Raw genomic sequence first — 20,779 nt, 5'->3', positions numbered from 1 at the left:
TTCTGAATGGACGAAGCCCAACAGGCCACACGACATATTTATGATGAAAAATTATGAATTCGCGTGTGTATAAAAGCAGACCAATGTGTTGCTGATTCACTTGAAACCAACAGACTACAGTTATAAACTTAAGGAACAAACTCGCAAAGGGGCCAAAGGACACAAAAAATGAACTGGAAAAAGAGTGAAATGAAAACACACAAGACCTGAAAAATCAATCTGGCAGCTTTCACTTCGAGAGTTTGAAGTAGAGAATCAAGATGATGGCTACAAGGAGTGCAACGATCACACCCGCTATCACCCACTTGTTCCTGTTCATCCTCCTCGACATTGCTGTCAATATTCTCTTGCTCTTCCCGATATTGTCATCGACCCCGTTCAACTGTAACATACGCAAATGTATCAGCCAATCCGTATTCGTAAGCAATTTTGTGGTTTTCAGTAATAAATGTGTTGAATTTATGATGTGGAAAGCAGGACTATGGATGAAGATATCGTTTGCTTGCTTGGGACATGGCAGGTTTTATCCACTGCATTTACTACTACCTAATCTAAATACTTGTTACTAACTAATATTTTTGCGGTAAGAACTCGAGGATTTATCTATATAGTTGGTTAAACATTACCGTGTTGTGAGCATGTAACAGAGCTTGTCTCTGAGAATGCAGATCTTGAAGGATTGAGACCCCCAGTTCCTCTGTTTCCAGCATGGTTCTTCTGCTGTCCTTAATTCTGCCGCTGGTATGGTTAAGTCTTTCTGTGGACATCATCAATCTCGATCTCTGTTCACCTGTCGCCTGTTCCATTTTCACCAAAAGAAGATTAATAAGCAATATATAACTGTTGAGAATGAGAACCATGGAAAACAAGGCTTACCGTCATTGCATCAGCCATTCCAGATTCCAGCAGTTCATCACGTGCTGAGGGATTTACATTTCCAGATGTAATTCTCTTAACCTCACTTTTGAGATTGTTTAGGTCCGACTGATACTCCCGGAGCTTAGCAAGAAGTACAGCTTTGGATTAGGCGGTAAGCTTCTGGCCTCGAGGTCCATCTTACGAATCTGAAACATAGGCATATTTACGAAAAATAAACTTATTAACAGAATACAAACAAACACCATCGAGAAAAATGTGCAAGAAAATTCTGCATTCTCAACTTACCATAGATTCAGTATCCTCCAACCCAGTTTTTATTTCAGATACCTTTTGCTTCTTCTGCTCTGCAATTCAGCAAGGACTGAAAAGATGAGGGGGGCTTTCTATATCGTTTCTTAGCCCTTAATAACAAAGACCCATTTTGTCATCAGGCTGTACTTAATTATGTGAATTACTTCCCAGATTGCTGGAAACAAATCAATGTAGATTCTATACAATCTTTCTCTAGGGAATTCCCAAAATCAGCGAGAGGGATCCACGATACAGGAGAAGCTCATTAGAAATGAGAAACGGAGCTCAAAATTAGCAATCACATGGTGTCATGACATGATCCAATTGAAGGATAAAACATGATCGATGCCGTGAATTTTTGCTGTATCATATCGAGTTCATTCACCTCCATCCAGAGCACTAGCAGCAGTGCATTTTCTCGAAAGATTTGCCGAGAGCTCACAGTATTGACGCTCATACCCCTCGAATACTTCACTCATCCTCTTCTACTTTTCAACAACCTCAATCAAATCCTGTTCAATCATCCACGGCATTAGATATACACACGCGCATACAAAAACATAGTGTGCTCATATGTGCTGAATTTTTTTATTCCAGCACAGAATCGTTCCATGGAAATCAACCAAATAGATCGATACAAAATCTAGGTGATTTCGAATATGGATACATTCATCAAAAAGTTTATACCTAGCCAATACATTCCATTCCCAATTTCAGGGGGAAAAGCCAAAAAATCAATGTCGAGAAGGAGAGAATGTGATACATCTTCGGTATCGAAGAGAACAAGAACAAGGAAAACGCGGACGATGAAGAGAGCGGCACATACCGAACGCACCTCGTCGGCGAGGAACCGGAGAATTAGCCGGAAATTGAACAGATCGCCGGAGGGACTTGATGATTTTTTTTTCTTTTTCCGAAAGTAAATTTGTAAAAGAAAGCAAATATATGTATTTTTTCCGGTGGAGACTTCGTCAAGGTACGACGAAAATTTACCAGCCCCTGGAGTTATAAAGTATTCCATATCACTCCCTTATATTTTACGATTTTATAAAAAAGGCCCAAACTCTTGAAGTGTGCTAGTTCATACTTTATTTGCTTAATCTGACGCCGGCAGCATTGTCAGCGTCGAATTCTGAACATGTGACTGTCCTATTTCCGTCTCCAAGCTAAAAAGGTTTGATTTTTACTGCGGTGAAATCCCAAGAATTTCATCCTTTGGGCTTCGTGGCGGTTTATTACTATTTTGGATTCCACTTGTTTATTAGTTTACACTTCTAAATCTGTGTTTTCACTGAATCTGATATATATATATATATATATATATATATATATATATACCTATTTCATGATTACTTTCTATAGTTATCTGAGGTAAACGTATGAATTGGTGACACAAAGCTTACAAGACAGAATCTCACCCTCCTTAGCTTTTCATGATTACTATTCCTGTTTTAAAAATTCCCTCGATCTAGCCGAAGCACCTTGACCTTTAAGACATGTGACACTAAATCTAATGTCTCATTCAAGAACCACATTCCGGCATCCAGTTGCTAGAGCTGAGTTAGAGAGCTGTCGTACAAAAACATTATAAAGTCGACAACTTTGGACTAAACCCACGATTGCATGGGCTTTTGGTGCAGGATCATGATCATGGTTCTTCTCATTCTCTGCATTTTTTTGACAGATATATATATATATATATAGTTCATCATGTCATGTTATAGGAGACATCAATAACGTTTTCTGCATGTTTTCTTTTTTGGAGGAGCTTTCCATAATAACCATAGATAGGGTCTGGTTCTTTTTTTTTTCCCTGCAGTGTCAAGTGAACGAAGACAAGAGGTGAGATCTCCTGACATGTCTGAATTCTACAGAACATGAAAACGACGTCGTCTAGTGTGTAAATACACGGACTGCGATCAGACCTCCTTTAAAAAAAAAAAATCAGAGTGTGTTTTTTTTTAATATAAAGGAAGAGTTCATGTCTTGGAAGCTATCCGAGTCATGCATGACTAAGACATTTCATCTCATGAGCCATATGCTTTCCATACTGAGATTCCAAAGGAAAGGAAACCTCTGAGTTATTGCCACGTCAATCTAGTGTACCCGTTGTAATTAAGTGGAGCATTTTGGGCATTTCAAGATTGGTTTCCTTTTTTTTTTGTTCTAGCATAAAAAGGAATAATTTTTTTTTTCCTTTGCGCCTACAAACAAGCAACGAGAGAGAGAGAGTCTCTCTCAATTTCTGGGTTTAAGCTGATCTGGAGTCATCGATCTCGACTCTCTGATATTTTTAGCTTGAGGGAATTTAGGTTTTTCTCTTCCTTCTGCTGCATTTCTTCTGAATTCTCCTCTCTCTTGTTTTTGGCTTTTTGGTAAGTTCGATACCCCAATCCCATGTTTCGTAAAATTTCTCCCTTTTGACATTAGCTCGTACAAGGGTGTGTTTGGTTGCTCTCAACTTCGCTATTTCTGTGTCCGATTCGAGATCCGTATCGATAAATCCGGTGATTGGCTTGTTAGGGTTCTTTTATCTAATTCTGATTCGTTGCAGTTGTCATTTAACTTTTTCTGTTTTTTTCAACCCATTCTACTTGTTTGTGCTCTAAATTCATAATCTTTCTCCATCATATTAAGCTTTCCCCAAATTTTTTTCCCCTTTTATTGATGAGTGATGGAATATGGAAATCGGTAGGATTGGGGAATTTGAGTTCGCTTTTGTCGTTGCTAATTAGAACGTGGGAAGAAACACGATGGAGTAACCGATAGAGGAACTTAGTTTCCAGATCGAAGGTTATCTCTCTCTTGTTCAGAATCTATTGATCTGCCGTGTTGTTCATGGTATATTATTGTACGCTTCTGTATATGGTAGTGTCTGCTGTTTGTTGGGTGTCGGCTTGTGTTGTTGACATAAACCTTTTGATGTTGGCTTTATGTTGGTTTCTTATGTATGTAGATAGGAAATGGAGGGATCAGGGGGTACTAGTCTTAGTGGGATGGAATTGATTACCCTTAACTACAAGCTCGGGAGAACTCTTGGTATCGGTTCCTTTGGTCGTGTGAAAATAGCTGAGCATGCTTTAACCGGACACAAGGTCGCTATCAAGATCCTCAATCGTCGCAAAATCAAGAGCATGGAGATGGAGGAAAAGGGTACGGTTTTTGTATCTCCACGTATCATTTCATTCCGTTCATCTTTTCTGGAATATTGGTCACATAAGTAACTCATTGCCTTAGAAGGGAACAGAATTTGTCACTGCCCTAGAAATAGAATCTTGATTGTTTTGTTGTGCTTTTGCCATTAATGGCATTTGACTGACAATTCTTTTTTCAGTATTCTTTTCCATGGATTGTATCATGAATCATTGTTGTTTTTGTTTTACTTTTCCTTTGGAATGCCCATCGCAGTGAGGCGAGAGATCAAGATTTTGAGACTGTTTATGCATCCCCACCTCATCCGTCTCTATGAGGTGATAGAGACACCGACAGATATTTATGTTGTCATGGAGTATGTGAACTCTGGTGAGCTTTTTGACTATATTGTAGAGAAGGGTAGGTTGCAGGAGGATGAAGCTCGCAACTTTTTTCAGCAGGTATTTCCTTTTGGACAACCTAGTATCAGGATTTCAAATTAAGTGTCCCAGTGGATGAGTTTTAATATTGGCCATGGCCTTGACTTGACCTGATGCAGATAATATCGGGAGTGGAATATTGCCATCGGAATATGGTGGTTCATAGAGACCTCAAGCCTGAGAACTTGCTTTTGGATTCTAAATGCAATGTAAAGATTGCTGATTTTGGCCTGAGCAACATAATGCGTGATGGTCATTTCTTGAAGACAAGCTGCGGAAGTCCAAATTATGCTGCCCCTGAGGTATGTTCTCGTTTTCTAAGGAGCATCATAACTAAGGTTTGTTGTATAATGAGGCTTGGTAATAAAAACTTTGTTTTATTAATGAAGGTCATTTCGGGCAAATTGTATGCTGGCCCTGAAGTAGACGTCTGGAGCTGCGGTGTGATACTGTATGCTCTTTTGTGTGGGACTCTTCCGTTTGACGATGAAAATATTCCAAACCTGTTCAAGAAGATAAAGGTACTACTAGACGTTATTACATATGTGTGTTTACTTGATGTTTTTTGTTCTTTTATTCTCTTGTTTTTCCATTTTGATACCACTGTTGTAACGTTTGCATTTGGATTCATCCTCGTGCATTGTCTCCCCAAACGAGTGTAACGGTTAACGTGTCTGTTTTTAGGGAGGGATATATACACTTCCAAGCCACTTATCACCCGGGGCTAGAGACTTGATTCCGCGGATGCTGGTGGTAGACCCCATGAAACGAATGACAATCCCTGAAATCCGTCAACACCCTTGGTTCCAAGCTCATCTTCCACGCTACTTGGCTGTTCCTCCTCCTGATACAATCCAGCAAGCCAGAAAGGTAGCCTTTTTTTTTTTTATCTATTTGACACTCTCAATGAGCGGCAAAAATGTTGGAAATATACAATTCACTTGGTTCTTCTTTTTTGGCAGATTGATGAGGATATTCTTCAAGAAGTGATCAATATGGGGTTTGACAAGAATCATCTCATTGAATCTCTCCGCAGTAGAGTCCAGAATGATGTGTGTGCTTTATATCCTCTTGCTTGTCTAATCTTTATCCATTAACAGATGTAGAAAAACAGAACTAGATGTTATACAATGTTGTCTGCCAGGGAACGGTGACATACTATCTGTTATTGGACAACCGTTTCCGTATATGCAGTGGTTATCTGGGAGCCGAATTTCAAGAGACTATGGTGGGTTCTCTCTCTCTCTCTCTCTCTCTCTCTCTCTCTCTCTCTCTATCTGTGTGGGATTATTTAACGCCCCCTCTTGTTTCGGTGAATGGATATTCTATTGTATGTTTGTAATCTGATAGGTAGACCGACTAACTTAACATGTGAACGTTCATTCTTTTCAGGAAGGTGCTCATAACCGAATGCATCCGGGAGAAACAGTTGCATCGCCTGTGGGGCATCACCAAGGAGTGGGAATGAGATCACAACAATACCCTGTTGACAGAAAATGGGCTCTCGGACTTCAGGTTAATATATTTCTGGCTCTTATTAATCCATGTTGATGTGCCTGAGAGAGATTCGACAAGCTTTTTTGCTTCTTTTTTTTTCCCTGTAAAACTCGACAGTCTAGAGCGCATCCACGTGAAATAATGACGGAAGTACTGAAAGCACTGAGGGAACTGAATGTATGTTGGAAGAAGGTCGGACAGTACAACATGAAGTGCAGATGGGTTCCTAACAGCTCGGAGGGAATGCTCAATAATTCCATGCAGGACTCCTACTTCGATTCCAACATTGTAGAGAATGATGCTGCTGCGGTCAAGCCACCAAACGTGGTCAAGTTTGAAATTCAGGTACCGGGTTTTTACTACATTCATCACTTAGTTTATGCCATTTGATCTTATGAAGTTAAACCAAACCATGTCAGATCCTATGAACCAAAAGGGGATCATTCAATGGCACAAGTGTTCCAACTAGACTGTATATATAGTGGGGTGTGTGTGTTGCTGATGAGATGAGATGTGGTGGGTGAAACAGTTGTACAAAACAAGGGAGGAGAAGTATCTGTTGGATCTGCAGAGGGTGCAAGGTCCTCAGTTCTTGTTCTTGGATCTCTGCGCTGCCTTTCTTTCTCAGCTCCGTGTCCTCTGAGGTTCTATGTATGAAAGCCAAACTCCCACACCCTCCCTTTGCCTCTCCTACTTATCGTTTAAAAAATAATAATAATAATGCAGCGAGTGATGATCATGTATTTTTTTTTTTTTTTTTTTTTGGCTGCTTTGTACTACCACTGCTACTTTGAGAATCTCTCTCTTCACTTGTTGCAAGATGATGATGAAGAAGAAGAAGAATCTATGTACATAAGCTCTTGTTCTTTTTTTTTTTTGTCTTTGATCCACTATGAGCTTCTTGTTTTTGATAATGGGCCGTCACTTATAGAAGCCCAAACCGTATAAAAGCCCACACTACAACAGCCCACGAAATTCTAATGAAAAGGTTTATTGTTTTTGTTGTTATTTTTTAGAAAAAAAAAGTAATTAAATTTTTTATTTAAAATAAGACAGATTAATGGAATATATATATATAATATTTAAGTAAGTAAATGGTTTCTTGCTGGACTCGTTACAGAGTTTCATAGGCTTCTGATGAGCCTTTAAAATGTGTTACGTAGGCATGACGTGAACTTTCCAAAGGTCTTGCATGAATCCAACAAATCTCACTCGCACAAATAGCGCGTGGATCCCACCGCCCTCGAATCGCTGGACTATAGTCCATCGATCTTGGCTATTTTCCGTGAAACCAAAAAAACGGCGCGTGGAGTAATTATGATGGGAAGCTTTTCCGTCCTTTTTTTTCCCTTTCGGAATTATATTTGTTTTCGGCCCAAATAGTATGCGCGATGAGTCAGAGCCCAAATATTATTCGGAAACCCATTTTATTAAAATTTTAAAGCCCGTGATTATTTTATTCCACGCCATGTTATATTCATGTGTACTGTGAAACGTAAATACAATCACAAAAAAAGACAAAACAAAAGTCCAGCATCAGATTATATAAAGCATCACTAAATATTTGAAAAGTGGTAAAACTGATACTCCCTCCATTTCAAAATATTTGTAGTTTTAGGTTATTTTCCATATTTCAAAATATTTGTCATCTTACATTTTCAAGACATTTTTTTACAATAGTTTCCAATTTTATCCTATTAAATTCTAATAAATTATTAATGGTAACATTGTTTTTATCATTAAATAAGGGTATATGTGACTTTTTCTGTCTTTTCTTAAAAAATGTGAAATACTCTAAAACAACAATTATTTTGAATCGGAGGAAGTAGTTTTTTAAAATATAAATTAACTTAAAGCTGTGGAAAAAAAGGTGTGAAGAAATTTAGATGTTTTTAACCAAAAAAAAAAAAAAAAATTAAGAGGGCCAGTCAAAAGGCAAACGCAATAAATACATTCAAAACGGCAGACGGGACAAAAGGAAAAAGGAACAGAAGAAGAAGAAACATAAACATGGAAGTTGGTTGAAAAGGTGAACGAAAGAGACATCTCCACATGGGAACATGCAGTAGATCCACAATTCAATATCTTTTGCATTTATAATAATAATAATAATCATGATGATGATTAAATAAATCTCCACTGATTTTCTCAATTTAATAAATTAAAGCCAATACTCTTCTTCTCTTTCAACTCGTTTCCCCAATTACACACAAGAACAAGAACTCACCCACTTCCCACAAAAGGAAGAGGCTTTTCGCCTGAATGAAGAATTTCCACTTGGACACATGATCCAAGAGTAACTGTCTAGTCCGTCTCTTCTTCACCAAAGCTCTAGATTGACATTCCACATTACAATGACAGGAAGGAAGAACTGGGCAATGCCTGCAACCATGGAGGAAATCCCAAGGCTCTTGGCAGGGGAGGCCTCTGGAGGAGGAGGGAGCTTCTCTACCTTTACGGCAAGCTTCATCCCGCTGAAGCAGAAGCCGCCGCTGCTAAGGAAATAGTAATGGCGGGGGGCATTGAGCGGAACAACGTCCCTTCCGGCTCCTCGTGACCAGTTGCGGAGTGGGTGGTCGGATATGCAGTTCTCGTAGTCTGTCTTGTTCACTTCCAGGACGTTTTGTTGGTACCTGTCGTACACAAAGTCTTGGGAACACACCCAAGAAAGATGCAACAGAAGCAAAGCTCTCGAGAGTCAGTCACATCACATTGTTACCAAACTCGTTCTTGATTCGATCTATGAAACCAGAAAAATGCCCTGAACCAGGGATTTTTTGTTCATGTTTGGATCGAACTTTCTTAAAGGATCTAACAGATAGTGGGTAACAGGATCAGGATTCACTTGAACAACAAGGCCTAGATTAACAAAGAAGAAGCAGAGATAGAGATGGGTTTACAGATGAAATCAACACTGAACCAATATTCTGAATTTGACAAAAAAGTAAACATCCTAATCAAGATTTCAACTTTAGCCCGTGTGATAATGCTTGTGAGTTGTGATTCTGTCCTGCTAGATCTGGGACAAGCCACAAAAGCAAACAAACTTGGAAAGGCACGCAAAAACAAGTATTCAGGTTGCTGTAATGAAGTTCATCCATATTGATCTGCGCTACGGATATGAATTTAACAATCTGACTACTGTGAAATGCTGCACAATTTCATTCGCGGTCTAGGGATCTTTCCCACAGCCCTGAAAACTCAAGATTTTGAAAGTATAAGTTTCCATTTCTATGCCATCCTCAGACATATTCTGGGTACACATAAAATAAAAGGGTTTAAGCTTTGAAGCTATCCTCAAATTTCAAACTAGACCCGTTTCCCCTTGGATCTACTCCTATCAGATCCAATAGCATAGAATGTGTTTGTGCGTGTGTGTGGAGAGAGAGAGAGAGAGAGAGAGCATACAGAGCCAGTCGTCGAGGTAAAAGTGTTTGTCCTGAGCCCAGATGGTGTAGTTAACGTTGGGGTTCCAGAACTTGCCCTCGCCGACCGTCCACTTCTTCGCTTCCACCTCCGGCGCCGCCGTCACCGTCAGAATCAGCACCACCGCCGCAGCCACCGCCGCAAATCTCGCCATGTCTCTCTCTCTCTCTGAGGAAAAGATACAGCGAATTTTGAGCTAATGTGGTGCGTTCCTTTTAATTCTTGCCTCCCCCCCCCCCTCTTTTTTTTCTTTTGGGAAAATCTCGATTAACAAAATAAAATAATTCCAATTACATATCCTTAAAACAATTTCCAGGACTATGCTTTATTATTGTAATATTCCTATTCCATATCTTTCATTGACAGATAAAAATTAGGCTTTTAAATTAAATGATAATCCTTCAAAATCCTTTTTTCAGATATTAATATTAAAATCATCATATACATTTGGAATTTTTTACTTATTACTACGATCCCCTTTCTTATCTGGCATTATGATTATTTACAATTTATGATTTTGTTTTTTAAACTATCTTTATTAATCTACGGTTTTTAATTAATGGTTAGTGGGCTTAGAAATTTCAATATAAAGCCCAGATGTCATGACTCGTTCGCTATCGTTGGCCCAATTACGAAACTGCCCTAGACGACGTCGTTTTTTGTAAATTAATTCTTTGCGGCATTTATGGAAACTGAGATCGAGATCAAATACCAATACGATTTTAGAAAAATAAAATAATCAGAAACAAAGCACAATTAATTAAGATATGACCGCCAACCAATGTTTATACAATAAATAAATAAGATAAAATAACAACAACAACACAAATGTTGGATCCAAAAATTCATTATTTTACTATTCGAGATGGTCATGTGGCCGGATCGACATGAACATAGCAGCGTACTGAAGTAGCCTCCGGTCACAGTCGCTGCCATTCTCCCGCCCATGACTCATCGGACCACTATCACCGCTGCCGCGGCCGCTCATGGTCCTCTTCCTGTACCGCCGCCAGGCGAACTGGATATTAACGGCGGCCCACGTCCTCCAGTTCGAGGAATAGTACCTGGCCGTACGTTTGAGCCGCTCGTTCGCAAACTTGTAGCGGAAATGATCGGTAATGTACCTAAGATCATCGGACCCAAGGCTGAAGGCTTCAATGTTGTCAGTGCAGACGAAAGTGGCCGACGAAGCCGGAAGACGGTCGAGGAATGGCCTGCGTAGGCACCATGAGAGAAGCTCGTCCCCTAAGTATCCGCCTGGTTCGAGTGTGCTCGTGGCCACGACGCCTTTGCTTAGGCTTTGGCTCCTCTTTGCCCGGCCACGGACTATGAATATCATTCTCTGTACTGGATCGCCTTCTCGGATTATCTGTTTCCGACCATTGAATGGAAGAATGAACAATTTCCAAGCTAGAGAGACAGGAAATGTTGTAAGGAGAAAGAATGGATGAAGGAGTACCTTTTCATCTTTGGAGAAGACAATGGGCTTAGCACGGTCGCAGATGTTGTCGAGGATCAGATCGTCCATGCCGCTGAACAACGGTACCTGAGGACGAGAACCAGTAATCAGAATTCTTACAAGGTTTCATGGGATTTTATCCTACTCGGTTACAATACCTTGTTGATAAGATCAAGGCAAAGATATCGTTTGATGTCTCTGCGGAGGCCCTGAGGCAAGTCTCGGATAAGGTTCATCTCGTCTTCGCCACCTAAAGCCGTCCATCTCTGCCTCTCAAACCGTCGAACTCTCTGTCTTAACCGGGAAGGCAACTGCCTCCGCCTCATCCACCATTCCATATCCCGGCACCTTAACTGCATCTTCCGCTTCTTAGCCATCACCGCATGCAGAAACACCTTCAAATAAGCAAAAAAAAAGGCTGTTAAATCAAGACCGTCAGCTGAGAAGAGAATTATGTCCCCATTCTACAAGTTTAAGACCCTTTCGAGTTTCGAATTAACTTACCTGAATATTTCCGATCAATAGCGTGAAGAGCAGTAAACCACTGAGCACAGTAATTATGCTAAATATAACCTCGAGCCAGTTGCTCGTGGGTTCAAGATCGTTCCCAAAAGTACTGGTAAACACAACAACCGTGAAGGATTTTATCAGAAGACAGGATCTCGAAAACGAAAGATGAAAAATTTATAACTCGGGAGAGGTACCTGAGAGTCATTAGGCCCCAGAAAATGGGGTAAAGGATCTTGACGGCAAGAGAGTTGCTGGAGATGACAGGAAGTGCCCACTTGTAGATACCATATCGGAACGGTCCATTAGCGTCTAAGCACAATGGCTTCCTAACCACATTGGTTAGGTTTCCGGATAAGCATGGATATCCGACCGTGCTGCCCGTCGGTGATATGAATTGGTAACACACCTCTTCTTTGCAAGATAAACTCAGATTGCAGTTCCCTCCCTTCCTCATGCACTGTTGCCTTATGCAAGAAGCGACACGCTGTATTGCAAGAACATACCAGCATCCCCCAGCCACCTGTAACCAACATTTTACTCTCTCAAAACCCTACGTTCAAACAGAGACTATAATCAATGATAAAATCTTAATTAAAGTTTTCCATGTCACCCACTCTTGTATTCTAACTCTTTTTTTTATATATAATTAGAAGGTTCATCGGGGTCAGCTAGTTTTCAGAACCAACCATTGTCGGAGATAAATCTTTATTTATCTAACCCCCCTTCTCCAATGGAATTCGAACGTGGGGTGAGAGATACTTTGTATCCCCACTTACCAGTAGAACTAGCCCGGGTTCTTATATTCTAACTTGCTCTGCTACACAAACCATTCTAAAGAGAGAGGCTTTCACGACACCCATTTGCTAAAAACCGCTGCCTGTCTGTAATACTACTGTCTTTTTCTGCCATTAAACCAGAAAAGGACGTGCGTATGCTTGCACAACATGTGTAATCTGACAATCGTATGCATGAACTTTGTAACGTAAAAAGAATGTATGGTTGTAAATTTTTGTTGTTGACTTTAGAATGCTTACATGAGAAGCGATGAAGTAGGCGATAAGATTGAGGGCGAAACCCCACCAAATGGTCCCGAAGATATAACCAGTAGCTTTCTGCATTCTTCTCATCATGCAGATGCAGTGGTAAACCTTGGGAAGGAACTGGAACAAGAATATCAGCAGAAGGATCGTCATTATCAACTTAATCTTCTCCTCTCTTATCAGTTTCGGCAGTATTAGCCAGAACACCGCCTGCGCATATGAAAACCATGAATCTCATCAGATCTGAAATCTTTCTTGTTTACAAACGAAGTAATGTACATATGAAATTCCTTGGTTTCATAAGCAACAACCGACATCAATTTTGGGTTTTACGTTAATATAGTAAAAGGTTAGCGCACATTTGCAAAGTTTAGATAAATTGGGGGCTGTTTCGAAGAAAAACCTGAGGGACGGGGAGGATGACGAGGAGGTCGAACCAGAAGCCACGGAGAGAGCGAGCGTAGTGGGAAGCGACGGCGCGTGGGTCCCACACGAGCTTACCGCAGCCGACGACGAGTGACTCCCTCGAGATGTAAGCCATCCTGAACTGGAGCCACACGTGCCAGAGGTGTAACGCGTCTACGCATGTGCGAAGCACCGTCACCACCGCCGCGAACGCGCCGTCCATGTACAGACACGCCGGGCCGGTAGTTCGGCCGACGGAAAGTGCGTAGAAGAAGAGCGGGTCCACCGCCAACGCCGTTCCACGCGCCAACAGGAGAGTGCGATTCCATCTCTGCGCGCGCTTCGTCCTCGGGTCGAGGACCTCGCCGAACGGGCCTGAGGGACGCCTGTAACGGATTCGGACCGGTTCCGCCTCGGAACCTGGTTGAATCGGGACAAGCGAGGATCCAGCGGAGGCTCGCCACTCAGGAGCGTGAGCTTGATCGCAGCTAGTCGAGTGGAACGCCGGGACTCCGGCCTGTGTGCATGCGTAGCACTCGACGGAATTCAGCACTGGTGTCTCATCTCCACCGCCCGAATCTCCTCCTCCGCCGACTTCTCCGCCGGTGTTCGAATCGGTTGCGGTCGTTTCCCGGCGGAATTTACGAGAAAACAGTCCAAGCCACCTGAAATTGCGAAATCGGACGAGCAACCGTTCGGAATTGCATGGTGACCGTTTAGAGAAGTTCAGGAAAGAAACGAAGCAATTTTCCGGGAAAATTGTTCACCGGAGGACTTGTAACAGATTACCAAACAAATTACATTATCAAACTCGCGAGCGGCTGCGGCGGTATTACCGTCGTTACAAGAAGCGTATATGCATAAACAAATATGAAGTCCAGAGTATATGTATATACCTGAAGAGGAAGTTGGGCTGAGAGGGCATGATTGGAAGAGAGAAACCACCATGGGAGAGAGAGAGAGGAGTTGCAGGGAGAGATTAGCGAGCGAGAGAGAGAGGGAGGGAGGGAGAATGTATTTGCAAGTGGTGGTTGATTGAGTTCGGTTTGGAGGGATCGAAATGGGAAGGAAGAGTGCGATACGTAAGTATCTCTCTCATGCCCCTTTTATTTTTCATTTTTTAAAACATTTCAATTAAAAAAAAAAACTTCCCCTGTGAAAATAAAAACAAATGAATATCTGCCAAGCTCGCCAATTTAACCATTTCTTTCCGGGATAGAAGTAACATGCAATAGATCATCGGTTTAGACCGAACCGGTTATTGAGATAGACCGGGAACGAACCGCATGAAAATTATTGGGATGACGTGTCATTTCATTGATTTCAAGGCCACGACAAGAGAAGAGCTGTCGCTGGGAATGAGACCTACAAAAAAAAGGCCCACAGACTTAGAGATGAGTCCACGTGAGGGCCCAAGTGGACCCATCACAATTATTTCGGGCGTTACTTACTTTTATTTTATTTAATATAACATTTCGTATCCATAAAAACATATGCATATATGTTACATTGGAATCGATAGAACAATACTGATGAACAAGTAAATTCGCAACATTAAATCATATAAAATAAATAAATAAATGCCAAGGTTGAATATTCACAGAGCGAATGAGAATATGTTTGTAGATTTGTGGTGGCGTCGTCGCGGTCATTATTGCCACATGTCGGATATGGACAGAACACGTTTTATTACATTTAGACCGCGACTAAATTAAAATTATAAGGCATACAACGATACCTGCATTTGTCTTTTAAATATATATATATATATACTGCTAATTAGTACATTTGCTATGGATTTTTAAAGTAAATGATAAAACTCAATCTAGATTTAGAGTATAAATTTGACAAATTTATATCTCATTTTTCTTATACGCGTGTGCCACTCACGTTTCCACTAAAACACGGCAAAATTTAAAATAATTATTTTTAAAAACAAAATAATTATATTTTATAATGATTAATTTATAATCGGTTAATTTCAATGTGAAATTAAACTCCGTGCATTAAAAAAAACACTATCCAAAATATAAAGATTTGAAAAGTTTGTTGTCTTAAATCGTTAGGTTAATAATTTATATTGTTTAAGGATGATAAATGTTCTTAAATTAAGGTAGCGGGACACATTTACATATCTTAAGACAATTGCCAACAAATAAAAAAAGGTTAAATGATTGTACGATGAAATCTCAAGTACTTATATTATCATATGACAGTTTATGGAAGAAAAAAATGGCATTCAAAACTAGGATATTAATTATATTCATTCCGACATTAATTAGCCAAGAGATCTTTGTGGGATTTCAGTGATAATATATGTGTGGTTATTGTGCAATTTGATTTCAGGTCCCATAATGACTTGGCAAATTCAAATAATGGAGTCCAATCATTGTACTAATCTTTTTACCAATACTTGTTATTTTTGGTAAGTTTTCTACCTTTTTTTAATAAAAAAAAATTAGACGGTAACACTTTTACTACCTTTTAAAAAAAAAATTTATACGAAAATTTTATGATGAAGGTAATTTCTAAAATAAAAAACAATAGTAATATATTGGAATCCACGAACGACAAAAAAAAAACCCATGTGCCTGGAGTCTGATTTTTCTGCGTAGGAATAAGGGCCAAAATGGGCGTAATCATAATATTGCCAAAGAAACCCGACATCCATTGGCGAGGGCATGATCAATGGTTTTTAATTCGATACGGCCATGTACGACCGATGAAAATGACGATTTTGTCCCTCTTCACATTATGTATTCGAATGCGATCTCCCCGGTGTCGTGTTCCAACAGGATAAGGGCAAGGAGGGGATATACGCTACAACTCTTTGTGACAGCTACGTCTCCCAAATCTCCTTCACATATCCCCTCCTCCATATATGTGTATGTATATATATATATATGTGTGTATCGAAATGGGAAATCCACACTTGCAGTGTCTTTATTTTGAGAACATGGGCTCACTCAAAAATGAAACCTTTCTGCGTATTTTACGATTCCCAAATACAAAATGTATATATTGACAACTTAAAGGACAGCTTCCATCAGTTTCAGATGCTCTGAGAGAGTTTCTCCTGCTCTTGATCATCCTTGGTTTCAGAGCCGAGCCTTTTGAAGATGAGCTTCTGCTGGGGAAGCTGCCCGTTCGCAAAGGCCGTGACCTCTGTATCGATCAAGACAGTGTCTTCCTCCTTGAATTCTCCCCTCAAGATGCCTTTCGCGAGCTCGTTCTCCACGTTCTGCTGTATCACACGCTTCACCGGTCTGGCTCCGTAGCTTGGATCATACCCTAATGTCCCCAGGAGCCCCACCGCCGCTTCTGTCATCTTGATCTTCATTTTCCTATCCGCGATCCGTTTCTGCACTCGTTCCAGCTGTTCACAGAGATCGGAGAGACAAGAAAAGTCAGCGACTTTGGACAACATGTTCAACAGCCTGAGAGGGGTTCAGGGTTGTAAGAAGGGACGTTACCTGCAGCCGCACGATGCTGTCGATCTGGTCCCTGTCCAGAGGCTGGAAAACGATGTATTCATCGACACGGTTCATAAATTCAGGACGGAAGATCGATCTCGCAGCTTCCATCACCCTCTGTTTGATCGTCTCGTAAGCCAGCTCCTTCGGCCGGGAGTCGTCATCGTCCGAGCTCAGGATGAACTGAGAACCCACGTTCGAGGTCATAATGATGACGGTGTTGGTGAAACTCACTGTACGGCCTTGAGAATCGGTGACTCGCCCATCATCCAGGATTTGGAGAAACACGTTGAAGACATCGGAATGAGCTTTCTCGATCTCGTCAAATAGGATCACGGAGTAAGGCCTTCGACGAACGGTTTCAGTCAACTGCCCTCCTTCCTCGTACCCGACATAACCAGGTGGAGCTCCAATGAGTCTGGAGACAGCATGTTTCTCCATGTACTCGCTCATGTCGATTCTAACCAGAGCTTCTTCGGTGTTGAACAAGTAGGAAGCGAGTGCCTTTGCCAGCTCGGTTTTCCCTAGATTGCAGTTCCCTCCCTTCCTCATGCACTGTTGCCTTATGCAAGAAGCGACACGCTGTATTGCAAGAACATACCAGCATCCCCCAGCCACCTGTAACCAACATTTTACTCTCTCAAAACCCTACGTTCAAACAGAGACTATAATCAATGATAAAATCTTAATTAAAGTTTTCCATGTCACCCACTCTTGTATTCTAACTCTTTTTTTTATATATAATTAGAAGGTTCATCGGGGTCAGCTAGTTTTCAGAACCAACCATTGTCGGAGATAAATCCGGCTCTTGACCGCTGAATCGCCTCAGCCACCGCCCTGACCGCAGGGTCTTGTCCAACGACCCGTTTATGCAGTTCTTCTTCCAGATGTAAAAGTTTATCCCTTTCCGATTGTTGAAGCTTGGAGACAGGGATTCCGGTCCATTTACTCACAATCTCGGCTATGTCGCTTCCCGTAACTTCTTCTCTGAACATTGACTTACCCGAGCTCAGATATTCATTCAGCTCCTTCTCGGCTTCGTTGAGTTGACGCTGCAACGAGTTTAGGCTTCCGTACTTCAACTCAGCTGCACGGTTTAGATCATATTCCCGCTCAGCCTGCTGGATCTCGAGGTTCACCCGATCGATCTCCTCTTTGATGGACTGAATACGGGACATGACAGATCTCTCGTGCTCCCACTGTTCGGTTAACTCGGCCTGCTTCTCCTTCAGAAGCGACAACTCGGTCTCAAGCCGATCCAATCTCTCTTTAGAGGCTTTATCTGTATCGTTCGTGAGCGATAACCTCTCCATCTCAAGCTTCAGCACCGCGCGGTCAATCTCATCGAGGGTTGTCGGTTTCGAAGTGATTTCCATCTTCAGCTTGGCCGCTGCTTCATCCACTAGATCGATGGCTGAAACAAAAAAACGACATATTCAAGACGTTCATCTACGGGGCAATTTAGCAGCAGTTTTGAGGATTTTCCAGCCAAATGGGATATAAAGTAGCAACCTTTATCGGGTAGAAAACGGCCACTGATGTAACGGTCAGACAGAATGGCAGCTTCGACAAGGGCACTGTCTGAAATGCGAACTCCGTGATGAAGTTCATACCGTTCACGCAAACCACGGAGGATAGAGACAGTGTCCTCTACTGTGGGTTGATCCACATAAACCTGCTGAAACCTACGTTCAAGGGCCGGGTCTTTCTCGATGTACTTCCGATATTCATCGAGTGTTGTAGCCCCGATGCATCGTAGCTCTCCTCTACCCAGCATTGGCTTCAGCAGATTACCGGCATCCATTGCTCCATTAGTTGCACCTGAAAAAAAAAGGGGGAACCCGAAAAGAAAAAACAAGAATCAGACTGAAACTCATTCTTGATAAAAAAAAAAAAAAAAAATGTGAAGCTCATCATAGGCTTAAGGAGCTTGGTAAGATAGTGGATACCTGCCCCGACAACAGTGTGGATCTCATCGATGAACAAAATGGTTTGGCCTTCTGAATCGGTGACCTCTTTAAGTACAGCCTTTAGCCTATCTTCAAATTCCCCGCGATATTTCGCTCCGGCTATTAATGCGCCCATATCGAGTGATATTAGCTGAAAAACATCATCAAGCGTGACAGGAATCAGCATCCAAAATGACAAGAAGAAAAAACATCTGTTTTTAATTTTACCTTCCTGTTCATCAAGGCTTGAGGCACATCTCCTTGTACTATCCTCTGGGCAAGCCTGTTTTGAAAGCAAAGGAATAAACTTTAGCATATCCCTACATGAGCAGTAAGCAATACATGCAAAGCATCACACAGAGAAGACCTTAACCAGCAATATATTCGAGAAGAAGGAGATAGCGGTTTTTACCCTTCTGAGATAGCGGTTTTACCGACTCCTGGCTCACCGATCAAGACAGGGTTGTTTTTGGTCCTCCTCGACAGAATCTGTATGCATCTACGGATCTCATCATCTCTCCCGATCACAGGATCAAGCTTTCCTTCTCTCGCCATTGCTGTCAGATCCTTCCCATACTTCTCCAATGCCTCGTACTTTCCTTCCGGATCTACCAATCAACAAAAGGCAAAAGCTTCAGCTTCCATAGTCTAATCCATGGTTTCACAGTTTATTTCTGACAGGATTACTCTTCAACTTCCACACTAGAAATCTAAACTCATCACTGAATATCCGTCACTAACAAGTTACATCTACCAAATGCTCGGTAACTGTTGTCTCAAACATCTAATTCAGTCATACGTATACACGAAAAATACAAGAATGAAAAATCAAGATCATACTATATATGAACCTTGGTCAATGACGGACTGTTTTCCTCTGATTGATTCTATTGCAGATTTCAAGCTCCTCTCCGTCACTTGAAAGTCCCTGTACAACTGCTTCCCAAACCGTTTATCGTCAGCATAACCAAGAACCAGATGTTCCACAGAGACGTAAGAGTCTCCGTAATCTTTTTTAAACTGCCTTGCTCTCTGGAACAGAGCTTCCAAGTCACGCCCCAACATCGAACCAGCAGCCTCGCCATAGACCTGGCGGCCATTAATATCTATCAGCTCAAGCAAACCACAAGAACACTTTCAAGTAAGGAAGACCCACGAAAGAAACCTGCTGGATTACCTTCGGCTGACGTTCTATGAACTTATCTGTTGCTTCTAGAAGCTTCGTGTTATCCACACCAGCCTTGGAAAATATCCTACGCGCCAAACCGTTCTTCTGCTCCAAAAGGGCTCGCATCAGATGCTCAGTTTCTACGATTTGCTGCTTGTTATCCTTCGCCACATCTGGAGATGATACTATCGCTTGCCACGCCATTTCCGTGAACTCTTGCTGCGTGAGCTGCAAGCAAATCAAAATCAGACCCACTTAGCAAAACAGAGGAAAATCCAGAAAATTTTTGTATCAATTCCGCTCGACAGGCGCGTCTGTCTAAGCATCATCACAAACCACTATGATCAATTACTGTGTGAAAGATTCGGACTAACCCTTCCAGTACCAGCTTCGCATCGGACAACAGGTCGCCGCTGCTCGAGACGGCGCGAGAAACCCACTCCCCGCTTCAATCTAAGGGCCTTGAAAGAACAGGGCTTCGCCGGGAATGCAACGGAGGGTTGAAGGTGAGAAAACATCGGAGCATTCCGAGTCCCTAAGCCTACGCCGGCCACCCCACCAAACGCCGCCGCAGCAGCCGCCGTCGCCGTCGCCATTTGGACGGAGATCCCAAATGGTAAGAAATCGACAACGGGAAGAGGAATAACGACAAAGAGTATATAAAGGATTCGAGGAGTTTCGGTCGGAATTCGGCAAAGATAATGCCTTTGCCCTTTTTCTTTTATCTCTGGTCTCTATTCTTTGCTTGTGCGTCTCGCGTAATTTTATCTCTGAATCTCTGATCTTTGTTCTTCTTTGCTTGTGCGTCTCGCGTAAATTAGCGAGCCCCGAGGAGAGAGAGAGGTAATAAAGAAGGAAAGGCTGCTAAATGACGCTAGAGGCTTCGTGAACACTCGGGATGGGATGCGCAGGGTGCGCACTGTACCCACAAACCCCTTTGAGCAACGACACGTGTCGCCCCAAATGGATATCGCACATACAAAAAAAAAATTATTCATCACAATATCATTACATATATTTACAAACATTTATTTGAATAATCATTGGTATATTGAACTAACAATTTTTTTTAATAACCGTGTTTCCAGACATCAAAAATAAAAAGAAAAA

The 20,779-nt window shown here is 41.6% G+C and overlaps 4 protein-coding genes and 1 pseudogene across 8 annotated transcripts; 1 reads left to right on the top strand and 4 right to left on the bottom strand.

Moving 5' to 3' along the window:
• Window positions 1-44: 44 nt before the first annotated feature.
• Window positions 45-2,099, bottom strand: LOC104821015 (annotated as a pseudogene).
• A 1,255-nt stretch (window positions 2,100-3,354) lies between these two features.
• Window positions 3,355-7,117, top strand: LOC104821014 (SNF1-related protein kinase catalytic subunit alpha KIN10). Of its 5 annotated transcripts, none has more exons than XM_010551728.2 (11): window positions 3,355-3,545; window positions 4,127-4,323; window positions 4,579-4,763; window positions 4,862-5,044; window positions 5,132-5,263; window positions 5,427-5,612; window positions 5,705-5,794; window positions 5,887-5,970; window positions 6,135-6,257; window positions 6,357-6,584; window positions 6,659-6,769. In XM_010551728.2, the coding sequence occupies exons 2-11, from the start codon at window positions 4,134-4,136 to the stop codon at window positions 6,665-6,667; spliced, it is 1,410 nt and encodes a 469-aa protein (XP_010550030.1). In that variant the 5' UTR covers window positions 3,355-3,545; window positions 4,127-4,133; the 3' UTR covers window positions 6,668-6,769. The 5 variants fall into 5 exon arrangements, with proteins under 5 accessions (XP_010550030.1, XP_010550027.1, XP_010550026.1 ...); XM_010551725.2 differs by having other exon boundaries at window positions 3,356-3,482; window positions 6,769-7,117; XM_010551724.2 differs by having other exon boundaries at window positions 3,357-3,545; window positions 6,769-7,117.
• Window positions 7,118-8,307: 1,190 nt separating this feature from the next.
• Window positions 8,308-9,889, bottom strand: LOC104821013 (lamin-like protein). Its single transcript, XM_010551723.2, has 2 exons — window positions 9,648-9,889; window positions 8,308-8,888 (listed from the first exon to the last, which is right to left on the bottom strand). The coding sequence occupies exons 1-2, from the start codon at window positions 9,817-9,819 to the stop codon at window positions 8,560-8,562; spliced, it is 501 nt and encodes a 166-aa protein (XP_010550025.1). The 5' UTR covers window positions 9,820-9,889; the 3' UTR covers window positions 8,308-8,559.
• Window positions 9,890-10,401: 512 nt separating this feature from the next.
• LOC104821010 (cyclic nucleotide-gated ion channel 2) lies at window positions 10,402-14,151 on the bottom strand. The gene is made up of 8 exons (XM_010551721.2): window positions 13,976-14,151; window positions 13,078-13,744; window positions 12,669-12,884; window positions 11,829-12,154; window positions 11,629-11,740; window positions 11,283-11,519; window positions 11,125-11,211; window positions 10,402-11,034 (listed from the first exon to the last, which is right to left on the bottom strand). The coding sequence occupies exons 1-8, from the start codon at window positions 14,002-14,004 to the stop codon at window positions 10,522-10,524; spliced, it is 2,187 nt and encodes a 728-aa protein (XP_010550023.1). The 5' UTR covers window positions 14,005-14,151; the 3' UTR covers window positions 10,402-10,521.
• Window positions 14,152-15,994: 1,843 nt separating this feature from the next.
• Window positions 15,995-20,515, bottom strand: LOC104821011 (chaperone protein ClpB3, chloroplastic). The gene is given in 10 exon segments (XM_010551722.2): window positions 15,995-16,455; window positions 16,553-17,109; window positions 17,298-17,966; window positions 18,065-18,373; window positions 18,502-18,652; window positions 18,730-18,784; window positions 18,914-19,109; window positions 19,353-19,590; window positions 19,679-19,897; window positions 20,044-20,515. Coding segments are annotated over 10 exon segments (2,940 nt in total). The 5' UTR covers window positions 20,266-20,515; the 3' UTR covers window positions 15,995-16,131.
• Window positions 20,516-20,779: the final 264 nt, after the last annotated feature.

Source organism: Tarenaya hassleriana, unplaced genomic scaffold (assembly GCF_000463585.1).
Source record: "Tarenaya hassleriana unplaced genomic scaffold, ASM46358v1 Cleome32, whole genome shotgun sequence".
In the NCBI taxonomy this organism is placed as follows: domain Eukaryota; kingdom Viridiplantae; phylum Streptophyta; class Magnoliopsida; order Brassicales; family Cleomaceae; genus Tarenaya; species Tarenaya hassleriana.
Note: the sequence above shows the minus strand (reverse complement) of the source record. Positions and strands in the feature narration are given on the sequence as shown.

Bases quoted from the DNA above. Each gene is read 5' to 3' on its own strand.
- LOC104821014 (XM_010551725.2), top strand. From the start codon at position 4,134: ATGGAGGGATCAGGGGGTACTAGTCTTAGTGGGATGGAATTGATTACC. The intron at 5,795-5,886 runs GTGTGTGCTTTA...GTTGTCTGCCAG, and splicing joins GCAGTAGAGTCCAGAATGAT to GGAACGGTGACATACTATCT. The intron at 6,258-6,356 runs GTTAATATATTT...AAAACTCGACAG, and splicing joins AATGGGCTCTCGGACTTCAG to TCTAGAGCGCATCCACGTGA.
- LOC104821013 (XM_010551723.2), bottom strand. From the start codon at position 9,819: ATGGCGAGATTTGCGGCGGTGGCTGCGGCGGTGGTGCTGATTCTGACG. The intron at 8,889-9,647 runs GTATGCTCTCTC...TGTGTTCCCAAG, and splicing joins TTACCTCGACGACTGGCTCT to ACTTTGTGTACGACAGGTAC.
- LOC104821010 (XM_010551721.2), bottom strand. From the start codon at position 14,004: ATGCCCTCTCAGCCCAACTTCCTCTTCAG. The intron at 13,745-13,975 runs GTATATACATAT...TCGCAATTTCAG, and splicing joins CAGCCCAACTTCCTCTTCAG to GTGGCTTGGACTGTTTTCTC. The intron at 11,741-11,828 runs GTACCTCTCCCG...TGTGTTTACCAG, and splicing joins TGGGGCCTAATGACTCTCAG to TACTTTTGGGAACGATCTTG.